The sequence below is a fragment of the Larus michahellis genome, chromosome 9 (genome assembly GCF_964199755.1).
Source record: "Larus michahellis chromosome 9, bLarMic1.1, whole genome shotgun sequence".
Taxonomy (NCBI): Eukaryota; Metazoa; Chordata; class Aves; order Charadriiformes; family Laridae; genus Larus; species Larus michahellis.
Window position 1 is genome coordinate 5,189,526 of NC_133904.1, and position 13,478 is coordinate 5,203,003.

A 13,478-nucleotide genomic window follows, 5' to 3' on the forward strand; every position below is an offset into this window, starting at 1 on the left:
GTAAGAGAGGCTTTAGAAATCTAAGACCAGAATTTGAAGTTTTGCGTTTTCCTGTGAGTCGTGACACCTTCTGCAAGCTCCCGTTCTTGAACCTCACCCTGAACAGCATCTTCGCCTGGATTTTCCAAGGAGAGGTTTGCCGACTTCCCTTGAAAAGTGGAAACAGGAAGACAAAATCAACCGTGCTCCTTGTTGTTCCTCAAATCTTGGGGAGGCAGGACCCTCGCAGAGGTTTCATCATCTCATTTATGGATGAGGTGAGCTACGTGGTAGATGACAGAATTTGTCATCTGTTTCCCATGGCAGGAGGCGCTCTGCTTTAGCCCTTCTGTGCTGCGGGTATAAGGTTGTTCTGATCGATTTAGATCAATGAACTAAACAGTAAAGATAATCTCGTCTAAAGGAAACACAATAAAATATCCTGCAAGATTCATACATGAGATAAGAAATCCAATTAGAGCACACATCCTGCCGCTTCCATCGTTACGGGTAAGATCCCTGTGATTAAGCCCTGTGTATTACACCGCATTGCTACAGGGGGGCGCGGGCCACGTTTGACAAATTTGTTCCAACTCCTGGTTATGGGTAATTCCAGGGACTAAAGCAGTGACAGCTGAAGGCAGAGTTCCCAGATCAGAAGAGGAATGAGAAGGTCTGTATGCGTTCGAAGTTGCTGGAATACAGGTATTTCTTGACATTGCAGCCATTTGTCTGAGAGGCCCCAAACCAGAGATGAACAGCACTACGTGGGTTTGACACTTTTATTAACAAAGAACCCATGGGGCTCATTCATTAGTACAAAATACAATCATGTTCCTGTATGTTAAACAGCATGGTTGTTTTTTTTTTTTTTTTATTTTGTCTCTTTTAAACTGTTTCACAGTTACCAAAACAAAGCCCCTGCATATTGAACTTATTATTGTGCAAACAGTAATTATTTTAAGGATCAATTTCTGCACTAAGCCCAGTGTCAGAGAGCAGAATTTAATCTTGCTTTCACCCCTCCTTTGAAGGGTCATGTGTGCTTCCTAAGAAACACATTATACTTGTCTTTTTTGCAGCAAACAATCTAAGGCCACAGTTTATCTGCAAATAATCATAAAAAAAAAAAAACAACTCAAAGATTTTAAGAAAAAAAAGAAAGCACGTCTTTACCCTTCATGCTCTTGTTTGCTTGTCCATGTTTATACCAGGTAGCACACATCACCTCTCAGGTGTTACAGTCCAAAAAAGCACCTAGTGTTCTTTAAGCTAGTATTTTGAATTATTAACATGCAAGTTAAAACACAGCCACATTCCTTTTCAAGTAACTCTCTGGTATCTGCTTAAGGAAAATACGTTTGTTCCCTTTCCAGGTGATGTGAATGAAAATCCTGCATTGATTGCACGGGCACGCCATCACTTAAATAAAAAGGCATGAGAGCTACATCTTGAGACTTAAGATAAAAACTAATTTTTAGAATGTCCTTTCAAAAACACGCACTCAGATTTTGGTTAAAGCTGCATTTGCTATAGAAGACAATACTTAAAGTTGCAAATGGAAAAAGTCACTGAAGTCACTGCAGTTGGGAAACAGGAATCTCAATGGGTATGTCTTACACTGATGTAGAAGTAATTTGAGGTGAAGTGCTAGAAATCAGACAATGTAAGGAAGTCATACTACAAGAAGACTAAAAATATATATCCGTGTGTGCCTGTAGAAAAATCCCTGCTTCTTAAATGAAGACAGAGTTCATAAAAAACCATTTAAATTTTTTTAAACTGCAGTTATTGATGAAATGAAGGAAACTCAGTTACTATTCTTGTAGTTACCAGAAAGTACAATGTTTTACCACATGAAGCACCGGGTTTTAACCCCAAACCCTTCTGTAAGACATATGGAATAGTTCTAGTAGTTCTAAATCCCCTGTAGTTTAAAGACTCAACTGTAAACGTGCATATTGAGAATGCTGTGTTTCTTCTCCTTTAAGTGATCTTTTGATGGTGGCTTACAGATTCCAATTGATGCTTGGCAGGAAGCAAACATTCTACTTTAAATGAAGGCAGCAGAAGGGCCAAGTAAAATGCTGTGCCTTCACTCTTAGCAGCAACAAACTCTGTTCTAAATGACCTGAGGAAGAAAACATTAAAATATTGCACCAAAACAAAGTTAAACAGCAAAAACAAACAAGGAAACACACAAACAAAAAAATAGTACAGATAGCAAATGACCAGTGCAGCCCCTGACAACAGATCTCTAGACAAAAATGCAGGAGGAATGAAAAGCTTTGTGCCATTACCAGAGGATTTTGTTCCCCTGACGTCTGCTTTCACTTCAGTTATAAGCTATGTCTATTCTGGGTATATTTACACCTCTCCCTACGCCTCCTATCTCATTCACTAACCACAGAAACCATTTAGGGTCCCTTTTAGAACCTTGAAGTATACTGGAGCTTTAACAAGACTTTTTTTTGGTCTCAAATCTGACCGTAAGTAAATATCCAAAACAGAGGTAGGCTTATAAAGGCTTCTGAATAAATAAGTATTGTCCATTTTGCTAAGTATACCTGCTGTTGGCAAAAGGATTCTCCCTTGCCGTGCTTCCCCTTATCATGCTATCCATAGGCTTAAGATGCAGAAAAAGAACTCACAGTAGAAGAGGCTAGAATAATTCCCTTAAGAAATCCCTTGAAAGAAAGCATAGTGCATAAGCTCTTATCAAAGTTCATTTCTCTTTTACATACTTGTGTCTTTCATTCAGTAAATGGTTGCCTTCATAATATTGCGTAGTAACTATTCTTTCATCCATGATGTCTTTAGAATCATTATGCGTGATGAAACAGTAGTACTTGGCAGTTGCTAGAAGGGCAGGTTCTCAAGAAATACAAAGTTATGCTAGTGTGAAGGCTTCGCTCTGTGTTTTAGTAGTGTTCCTTTCTTGGATGCAGCCAGTGCAAAACCGAAGCCCCTTGAACACTGGAATCTTTTGGAAATGTTTTCTTACCCCCCATTCTGTTCTACTACGCAAGTTCTACTACAGAAGTTCTCAACATCAACATCATTACGTAAATTCTTCCAGAGTGTTCCAAACAAAATATTTTTTCTTCAGAAGATCCTTACATCTCCTTGTACTTTATGCAGTATATCCACTTTCTAGAAGCATTCTGTATTTTCAGGTACTTCTTCTCAAGGATCCCAAGCACAGCTGCTCCCACAACATCCTCTGTGCAGACTAATCCAGCAGATTCTCTTCCACCACCAAACGTGCTCATACCTCCCTCTCCATTTCCGTTTGCCTCTCTTGTACACAAACTTAACTTTTGAAAAAGAAAACCAGTTCCTTTTTAGCTGCACTATCAGCTTAAGCAGCAGAAAGATTAAGACATTCATCACAATGATGCTCCTTACAAATCCTCTTCAGACCATGAATGAAACGGGCTGAACTTCTTCTACATCAGTTGGATGTGGATCGATCTACGGAGAGAAGAAAGGCAACAGTTACTGCCTGTAATTCTTGCAATTCTGTACGTGGGGGTTTTTTGCCATCTGGCAATAAAAACAGCACCTGCTGTTTATTTTTTTACCTCTGAATAAAGAGGTGGAGGCTGAAACCGGAACTCTTGGATGTAAGCAAAGACAGGACAACACAATTGTTCCTCACAGTCAATTGGTGGTGGATAAGCAGGAACATGTCTGGAGAACTCTTCCTCAGACACTACATCAGCATAATTTGGTGGTGCTGAAACACAAGAGATGCTACTGTCAAAAACCATTCACTCAGAGCAAGAAAACAGATGTATTACAGTATCTGAGACCATGAAGACTGTATTTATTAAACATACTATTGTCAAACTGTATGCAGTGCCCTATATTCATAAATACTGTAACTAGAATTATGTTTTTAGTAAGCTTAGGTGATTCAGCAGGAACACTACAGGTGCTTTTCGGGCTACTCCAGCAACAAATCTGTGTCGTATCAAGACATATTCAGTAATGATTAACTCTAAGGTGTCTACCTCCAAAATAGAATTCCCACTATCAGAAGTTAGTTAGAAGATTCAGCTGAAAGGGTAAAGAGATACTTAAGAAAGGCTGGAGTCAAGCTATCCTCACCAGTCCTTCTGGATCTTGACGTACGTTTATGTGCCTCACTTCTCATGAGTCATTCTTTAATGGCCTACATCCCTCCTAGTGCCCTTAAACTGGCACTGCAATTATCCTTCTGGGATAGACAGTACGATGCTGTATTACGAAGAGTTCAATATATATTACCTTCAGGGCGTTCTGGCATGGTCAATGCCAGCCAGCTCATATCCATACTAAACTGGCTGGTAATGCTGGAGTTTCTGCTTGAAAATCCAATACATGGAATAGTGCCAATCACCAGAGGCATTTCAATCATCAATTTCTTAGCACCAGGAATATGGATATATACCTATGTGACAACCCCCAAATAAAAGAAAAAAAAAAACAAAACATCATGAGACCCCACTGAATTGCTGCTCCTAGAAGTTACCCTACTCCCCATACTGCAGATCGTTTAAAAAGAATTGGGAATTTTCTCATTCCAGATATGTTTAGCTAATACTCTGGCAGCTTTCCTTATTTTCCAGCAACATCCTGCTTTCTGTACCTTGTCTCCAGATGACGTTAAAAAGATACAAAATAGGCTGACAAAAATAATTATGCACTTGACTTTCAGTCCCATCTTCCCCTTTCTGAAAAGAATCACTAGAGGAAGCCATTCAGCTTGAACTCCTGTCCCCTAATAACCTCTGCAGGTCTAAAACGAAGCTGCTGCTTCCTCAGAAACATTTTTCTATTTTCCCCGTTATTCCTGTCTTTCCATTTCAGAGTCTCTTCATTATCTTCTGTCTCTCGCCTATATGGTATATAGTATTTATTTATATTTATTGTTGTTCCCAAATTCAAAATCTAATGGCTGTTCAGTAGAGAAAATTCTTCTGTTCCCAACTCAACGCAGTATTCAAGAGTATGTACATTTGTAATTAAAACCCGTACTTACAGCTAATGAATATTCTACTCTAATAATGCAGCAGTCAAGTATAGAGGGGGACACAGGTGGGATTTTCAGAGTCTTCCCATTCCAGGTATCTGTACTCCCAGAGGCAATATGGTTTCCTCGGACATTGGCAACCATCTGACGGAAAGTTTTTGTCTTCCCACTGGCCAGGTAAGTTTGCGTTTGGAAAATGGCAGCTTTTGGAACGATCAAACGAGAAGAGCAGTTCTCAATTTCTGCATAGATTGGTATGGCTTCCCCTTAAAGACAGAAAAAGTTCAATGAGTAATTTGTATTTACCAACTTTCCTCTGGCAGCATCAAAGCACGTTACCCAGCACATACATCGCTGCCCTGTTATGGGAACGGTACTTGTTCGTTTCCTCAAGCTAAGCTTTTGGGGTTTTTTTGCAGAGCGGTATCCAGGCAGAATTGTAGCCACCTACTACATTTTATGTATAAACAATGACTCATTTTGAAACATTAAGCATAATATGAACAAGCTATAAAAACTTTATTTGCAAATTATGCGTCCATCTTCCTTTTATATAGTACTAACTGAATTCCAGAATGTTTTATTTCCTCGATGTATCTAATGTTATCAAGACGACAAAGAAGCTGCTAAAGCTCACTCTTACAGAAGCGTAAACCTACACAAGCAGGACATAAAAACCTGATTACGTCCCCAATTAAGTATTTTATCCCAAATAAAAGCGTTTTGTTCTTTACACTCAGATGTGCATGGCTTTCCCTAAGATGACTGACTGACAGGACTTCCTTTCGATTTATATTCCCAAGGGGGAGTGAGGAGCAAGACAAGAAGATTTTTGTTAAAGCAAGTTCATACAGATCTCAATTTACTGCCTACTAAATGGAACTGTTCTTTCAACTATAACGTGTTGGCTTCACAGAGATAAAAAAACCCTACTAAATGTTTAATATTCACATTTTGAAGATAACTACTCTTACCATTACAGTATCCCTTCCTCTCAATTTTGGCACTGAGAGACACTGGCCCAGAGGTGAAAAACCAACAGCCAACCATCTTCTCCTGACTTCTTAGAACAGGTGTCTATAAAATATAGAGTATTTTTCATTTTATGGCATAAAGCTATCAGTCACTTGCAGTTTAACGTTATGCGTATTAGTCATTGCAGTCTAGCTCTAAAAGTCACTTGATTTGAATCACTCTACTACTCAATGGAACTGGAGTTTTGCTACCATGTAAAACAGAACCAAGGTTTGACTATCTGAACATAGGGCTGTTTTAAAATCCCAGTCTGCATTTAGACCATATTAACGAGGTTAACAGAAACCAATGTGCATTTGGATGTAATCTGTCTTCAAACAGATTGATTTAGCAAATGTTATAGGTGTGACTTTTTAAAGGTCTGATGGAGTACTGCGGTATTCATGCCCGTGTTCCTCAGTGCAGAAGAATGCAGAATTCATTTCATCTGCAAGCAACTAATAGTTAAGCAGGTAAACTGTTTTTACCTTTGTATCCTTCACAAGAAAGGACAAATGTATACACACTGGGCTAAGGTGATGCATCTTCATAGCTTGCAAGCCACACAACCCCCCAAAAATTTAGGCTGATGACAAAAACCATCTTAATTATTCATGGAGGACTGTGACATTAGATGACACTTACACTGTTGGTAAAATTTCCATTAGAATAAACTTACAATGTCCAAGTACACATGTCAAGGGTCCCAGCCAGGATTCAAGCTACTTAAAATGATTTACCAGGCTCTAGTCCCCAGTCAATAGAATTATGGAGTCTAAAATTTGTGTTGTTTTGCAATTTTTTGGTGGTAACCTTGGAATGCATTAAGACAGGCACCGCCTACTTTACATGCCCCACAGCCCTCTCCTGCTCTGCTCTGCCCTTGCAGCATCTGATGTACTGCCTTCGTACTCCTGATCTACATCGTTGAATACAAAGGCTATATTCTGCTTACAGACGTCACTGCCAAAATACTTCTCTAAGGTCTCTCTAGACAGAAAAATTAAAACGTAAGCATATAAAGAGGGAAAAAACCCTGTTCAAAACATTTCTTAGCTATGTTCACATCATGATGAAATGTTAAAATTATCCTAGCATTTTAAATAAAATAGAAATTATTCATTCATATTTAAATGAATAACCATTTAGATCCAGTTGCTATCATGAAAGTGCAAGGTATAATTTTATATTATTTTCATAATATGGGTTGAGATAAAAGAATCCAGCTCATTAGCTTCCATCTTGCCTATTTTCTCATTACTTAATGCCTGATCTTTCTTATTACTCTACAGTATTTCTAGCGATTATTAGAAACTCAATGCTTTAATGTGGCCAAATCTGTCATAAGGAAATAACTGAAAAGATCTCTGAAGCAGCTGCGTGCACGCACTTAATGTTAGAAAACGACATGCAAAATGGAAGGATACGTAACATAATGGCCAGAGCATAAATGACAGGCTGGGCATGATTAATACTCTTCTGTAATTACTGTTCCTCAACCTACTATTATTGTAGAGTTTAGGACACTGCAGCCCTGTGAATGTAGTTGCTCTGGTAAGAGTAACTACTTTATGCTTGCGCATTATTATTATTAAGCCTTATTTATGCATGTGAAGCCTGCATAACTTTTTGGCAAGAACGTCTCTGCCAGCAGGGATGTAATCAATGGTATTAAAAAAAGCCACTCTGTTTGCTATTCACACAACCTAAGATCATCTATTTATAGAGAAAAGCTTAGGGAGCTTATATGCTTTCAGAAGTCAGAAAATGACACTCCAGAATAACATGGAAATGGTTATGGCTGGATGTGAATGCTTCTTGGAAACGATTTTTTTGCAGCTGGCTTCAAAGGGGGGAGGAGGAGCAGAGGACCCTCTTACCAATAAAGCTGGCGAGCTGACGTCGATATGGCTAATGACCTGGAGCTCTGTCTGTACGCTCTGATCAGGTGCTGCAGGCCTCTCCAGAATTGCCTTCACGTAGTACTGAATACTGCCGTACTTCCCAGTAAAAGAGGTCACCAGAGGTCTGAAACAAGCAGTCAGGAAAGCATTACCCTCAGTTGGTTCCAAACACGAGCACTTCCTGTGTATACAAATGTTTACCGATTTACAGCTTGTACTTTTAGGGCCTTAGGGAAACTGAAGCAAACAAGACATGTCTGTGTGCCGGCTGATTAAGACAAACTTATAAAGCTGACCTATCAGTTTGATTCTAAAAGAAACCAAGTAAAATTACATTAAGTTCATGTTCCACAACATGCTGTGTCCAGCACAATCCCTTCACGTCAGATTATTTAACTTACTCTTGAGGGAGCTGAAAGCTGAACGGAAATTCATGTCTTCCATCAAGAAGAATTAAGCTTTCCTCACCTGTAGCATAAAAATGAATAGTATGTTTTAGTTATTCCATAAATAGAAGAACAAAGCAGATGCTTTTAGAAATTATTTATGTATAAAAACACCCAGATGCAAGGAACTAGAAGTTTTTATTGATCCCAGTGGGTTCTGGATTGGAGCCCACGCTTTATTTATGCTGTGATGCGATTTCAATGAAAAAAATCAAGGAAACACAGAGACCTTGAGTTTCAGTTCAGGACTCTGGCCAACTTCTAATCCAAAATGGCTTCTGGAAAGCATAAAGTAAATTTCTTTTCCTTTGCAATTTGCAGGACACCAATTGATCTACCTTTTCAATTAACTATTAAGCTAATTTCTGTGCTAAAAAGCTGCAATTTAAGGTCAGCGTTATGCAATACTATTAATGTATGCAATCTCAATACGTCCATAGAGGGCCTACTGTAATTCAATTTTTAAAGGCCTGAATTTACTTTCCTACAGATGAACTCGAGGCGCGTTTCACCCTCACCCACCGAGATGCCGTGTCCCTTTATTTCGCGGCTGCTGCCCCGCTGCTGCAGTGGCCCAGGCAGACACCGCTGCGGCAGGAGCCTCCCGCGGGCGCTGCCGCAGGGCGCGCGGGAGCGGCCGGTGCCCCGTGAGACCCCCGCGGGGACCCGGCGCGGGGAGCTCGGAGCCGCAGACTCCCCTCTGGGCCTGCTCTGCGTTTTCCAGCCGTCCGCGCCCAGTGCCGAGCGACCGCGGGATGCGGCGGCGGGCGGCCCCCCCCGGGCGCACACCTGAGGGCTGCGGCTGCCCCAGCCCCAAGTCTCCCGGGGGGAGCGATGTAGCCGCTGGCCGGGCAGCTGCCCGGACCTCACGCCGTGTCTCATGACCCACCCCCGACCCTCATCTCTCCTCGGAGCGCGTTTGCACCCGCAGCCTCCCCACTCCGTGGGAGAAGAGGGCGTGGGCGCCTTCCTGCGACGCGGAAACCCCCTCCCCCCCGGGAGCAGGGGGGCCCTGGCCTCGGAGCCCTTCCCCCGCGAAGGAGGCGCCAGACCCCGCGATCCCACCCCCGCGGTCCTCAGAAGGCGGGGAGCCTCCCCTCAGCGCCCCCCCCCCCCCCCCCGCCCGCCCCTCACCTTCGGGCGGGTCCCGCAGGAGGTTCTGCCGGATGTCCAGGTAGCGCACCTCCGCCTCCCGCCGGGGCCCCGGCCCCGGCGCCCTCGCCGCTACCCCCCAGGTTCCCGCCCCAGGGACGGCACCCGAACTCTCGCTCCAGGCGACGCGGGCCCGGCCGGCGGCCTCCAGGCGCAGCCCGCGGAGCGGCAGCGGCCCCGCCAGCTCCAGCAGCACCTGCCCGGACACCGTGTCGCCGCTGCAGTAGCCGCCGCCAGCGCCGCCGCCGCGCCGGGCCTCGTCCTCCAGCACCAGGGCCAGCGTCCTCACCGCCCCGCCGGCCCCGGGGCCCAGGCCCGGCCCGGCCGCCGCCATCGCTCCCCGGCTGCGGGGGAAGCCTGCGGCCGCCGTCGACGGTTGCTTTAAAACCCGCCCGTCTCCGCCAGCGCCTGCAGCGGAAAGTCCCGCCCCGGCCCGCTCCTCATTGGCCGCCCCTCAGCTCCCTGCCATACTATTCGCCGCGGGCTGCCCCAGGGCCCCCTCCTCATTGGTTCCTCTACGGGCGCACACTCGGAGTGCGTCACGCTGCGTGATCACGGCGGCGGAGCCAATCGTGTGCGGACGGCCGCGCGTGGACAGCTCCCCGATTGGTCGGGTGGCTGCAGCTACCTGGCGAGCGGGCCAATGGCGCGGCATGGCTACCACGTGCACAGCCTGTGGATAAACAGGCAGGGGAGGGGCGGGGCGAAGGGCCGGGCGGGGCGGCGAAGGGAGGGGAGGGCGGGGCGGACCCGCGAGCGGCCTCCCTCAGCCCGCCGGGGAGGGCCCGGGCAGTGCGGCTGCGGGGATCCCAGCCCTCGCTGTCCCGCCTTCCGGCTGTGGCCACTGTCGTGACGGGCGTTGCGTGGCGGGGAAGCCTCGGGCCCTCGGTTGCTGTCATGGCGGTTGAGGGGAGGAGGGAGCGCGGGGCCGGGGCCGCCTTCGGTCTCAGCCTCTCCTCGCCGGGCTGGCTGAGCGCGTTACACGGGGCGAAGCGGTGCGGCGCTGCCGCTCCCGCCCGGTGTGCCCGGGCGTTCCTTCGGGAGCGCCGTGCCGCCTGCGCGAGCCCCTTTCCCGCTGAGGTGACGGGTGCCGTCCGTGAGGGCGTTGTCCCGCATCGCCCCGAGGCCTCGCTCCCCGCACGGGCCCCGAGTGCTCTGCACCTTGCAGACCAAGAGCCGTCCGGCTCAAGAGGTTGGTTGTACACCCCCGGTGCTGTAGCTGGATAGCTAATGGCTACACCGAGCTGCACGCTGTCACGCCTAAGCGGTGTGGTGTAAACCTTTATCCGCTAGAATAAATGCAAAGTTTGCTGTTATTTCCAATTTTTTAGAAGTAACAGCTTGTGAAAATCCCCAGCATCTATCGGGATAGTGGTAAGTACGTCCGTGTCAATGGGTGAGCACGGACAGATCCAGCAGCCCAACAGAGGTGCAGCTGCTACACATCCAGCCAGTGGCCGGCCTGATACACATTACAGTGAAATGCTTTGCAAAATGGACAGATAAAATTAATATTGCTGTAGGAAGTGTCACATTTTGTGATTGCCTGAGTTGGCAGTAGTGCATCTTCCTGAAGGTGTGTGCGGTGAGTGGTCTGCCAGCATTTCCATGGGTAATGAAGGAGTCATTTCCCACGGCAGGTCACCTGCCCGCTTGAAGCTTCTGACACCTGCACCTTCCTGCGTGCCTCCGGAGCGCTGGAAAACACCAGCGTGGCATTTCCCAGCTGACTCAGTTAATTACCGAAATTAGCAAAAAATGTCTTCCAGACTCAGAGCCTTGACTTCTAAATAACTGACAAGATAACGTCCGGCTTCCTCAGAATCCCTGGCATACCTTTGTGATATCCTGTCCTGTGAAATGAAGGCTCACATTTAGAATTACTTCTGCAATGAAGAACTTGTCCTTGCCAAGAGCGAGGTAGGCCTTTTGAACACCTTTTGTTGGCTACAAGTTAGTGCCCACCTCTGTGTTAATCAGTAATAATGTGGGAAAAAGCAAAGTGGTTACAGCTGGGTTGAATTCATCGGCTTTAGTTGGGCCCTTGGCCACGGGCTCCCCAGTTCATGATGAAGAATTATGTAACTGAAGAAAAGAATGCTGTGATGGTTGTTTAAGTATTTGAAGATTTTTTGGATAGTCGTATCTCTTTGTGCTTTTTGAAATAGCTTTTCTAGAAACTGCAGATGTTGCATTATAGTTGGAAATTGTGGTGTACAAAATCATGCTATCATCTTTGGTATTTTTTAGTTCAATTAAGCTAATACAGCTTGAATGTCTAGTTCTGCATTAATCTTCTTATATTCGGTTTTTTATATTAGCAAGTATTAGGTTAGTTTTGTAGCCAGCCAACAGAACATCCTTGGATGTGAATATACTGAATATTTGCTTATTTGCTAATGATGTGTGTATGCACTTTCTTGCATCTGATCTTGAAAGTATGATACAAAGGGTAAAAAACCGAAACCAAAACCCCACACCTCCCTTTTTTTCCTGTATGAATTAGAGCCTGTATAAAAGTAATTAGTTCTCTTATGGATATTATGCGACCATTCATTCCCGTTTATTCTTTCAAGTGCAAATGAGCTAGATAGGGAAATGAATAAACATGGACAATTGCATATAAAATAAAACATCATACAGAATTAGTGAGAGTTAAGAGTCTTGAATAACTCCAACAATTAGCCCATAAAGGACACAATTAATAGGAATGGCCTGTCACAGTCAGGTGACACTTGTTCCAGATGATTGTTTGCCCTTTCATACACTTTTTTTCCCAGCAGTATTCAAAGACTAGAACTTGTTGAAATTATCATGGAGCAATTGTTTTTCACATCCACCCATCTTGAGAATACTTTCTTGTGCATGAGGCATTTTAACTGACCAACAGAGTGAAGTTGTACCATGAACGGTGGAAACCACCACATCGCTATTTTAGTCTCTGATAAGCCAAAAGGAAGGAAGAGAAGATGAACACTCAGGACAGTGCGGGTGTATGTGTGCGACTGGATCTTTCTGTGTGGGTGTATGTGTGAAAGAGGAAGAGATATATTAACATGCTCGATTATATTTTCATTCGATTTCACTTTAGTCAGGACTATGTAAGAAAGAGCTGCCTGAACAAGATGATTAATGCACGTTAGCCTGTAAGAGTAACGAATACACACAGAAAGGTCTCATTTGAGAATACCCACAAAGCTGCGAACAGCTCTAGCAATAATCACCGACTTTATATTGAAGATGAAGGAACTAGAACATCTTCCTACAGCAGCTGGTAATACTGGTAATATCCTAGCTCTGCTGGTTAATTTGGAAATCACTGCTGTGGTCAGATCACTGAATTTAGATGGATCTGACAGTGTCGGTTTCTACACGTAATAATTATTTTTAACTCATTTCAGTGCACGTATTGAAAATAGGCTATCAGGGCTTGAACCTGCCAGAAGAGTTTTTGAAACTATTATATAGATTCCAATTTTCCACATAGGGAAGGACACCTGATACATAAATAACCACTTTTGAGGAAGATGCAAGGTAAGAATTGGTCTTAGCAACAGCAAGCTCTGCCAAGGTGGTCTCTGTTTTTCAGGGATCCGGGCTGTGACTGGGAGGGAAGTGAAAAATTTGGTCAGTACTTGCTGTCCTCTCCCTGCTCAAAGGGAACTGAGACACAGCTCTTAATCCTGAGTCAGGCACCAGCACTAGGAGTTTGCTAACTGAGCCTTTCTGATCTTAATCAATAGCCTGACGGTTTAGAGAGTGAACAGCTATTTCTGCTACTGGAGGACTTTGAGAAGTGTTTATGAGAGCTGCTAACAGCTCGTTTACAAACTGTGGATTTCTGATTTGAGATTGCTGTACTATAACATTGACTCAAGTGTTTTTCTCATCCAGTACCAAACACAACGGGGGGGGGGGAAAGTGACTTAGCTGCAGCTGAGATCAGTGGAAGAGCCATGAGATGGG

At 44.5% G+C, this 13,478-nt stretch overlaps 1 protein-coding gene across 1 annotated transcript; it reads right to left on the reverse strand.

The window, feature by feature from the left end:
* Positions 1-747: 747 nt before the first annotated feature.
* Positions 748-9,903, reverse strand: ARRDC4 (arrestin domain containing 4). The gene is made up of 8 exons (XM_074601027.1): positions 9,495-9,903; positions 8,316-8,382; positions 7,891-8,038; positions 5,971-6,073; positions 5,006-5,262; positions 4,252-4,414; positions 3,564-3,718; positions 748-3,453 (listed from the first exon to the last, which is right to left on the reverse strand). Exons 1-8 carry the CDS (start codon positions 9,844-9,846, stop codon positions 3,397-3,399), a joined length of 1,302 nt encoding a protein of 433 aa, XP_074457128.1. The 5' UTR covers positions 9,847-9,903; the 3' UTR covers positions 748-3,396.
* Between the last annotated feature and the right edge of the window lie 3,575 nt (positions 9,904-13,478).

Coding starts and splice junctions, on each gene's coding strand:
- ARRDC4 (XM_074601027.1), bottom strand. CDS start 9,846: ATGGCGGCGGCCGGGCCGGGCCTGGGCCCCGGGGCCGGCGGGGCGGTG. Junction 4,415..5,005: donor GAGTAGAATATTCATTAGCT/GTAAGTACGGGT, acceptor GTTGTCACATAG/GTATATATCCATATTCCTGG. Junction 3,454..3,563: donor CTCCACCTCTTTATTCAGAG/GTAAAAAAATAA, acceptor TTCTCTCCGTAG/ATCGATCCACATCCAACTGA.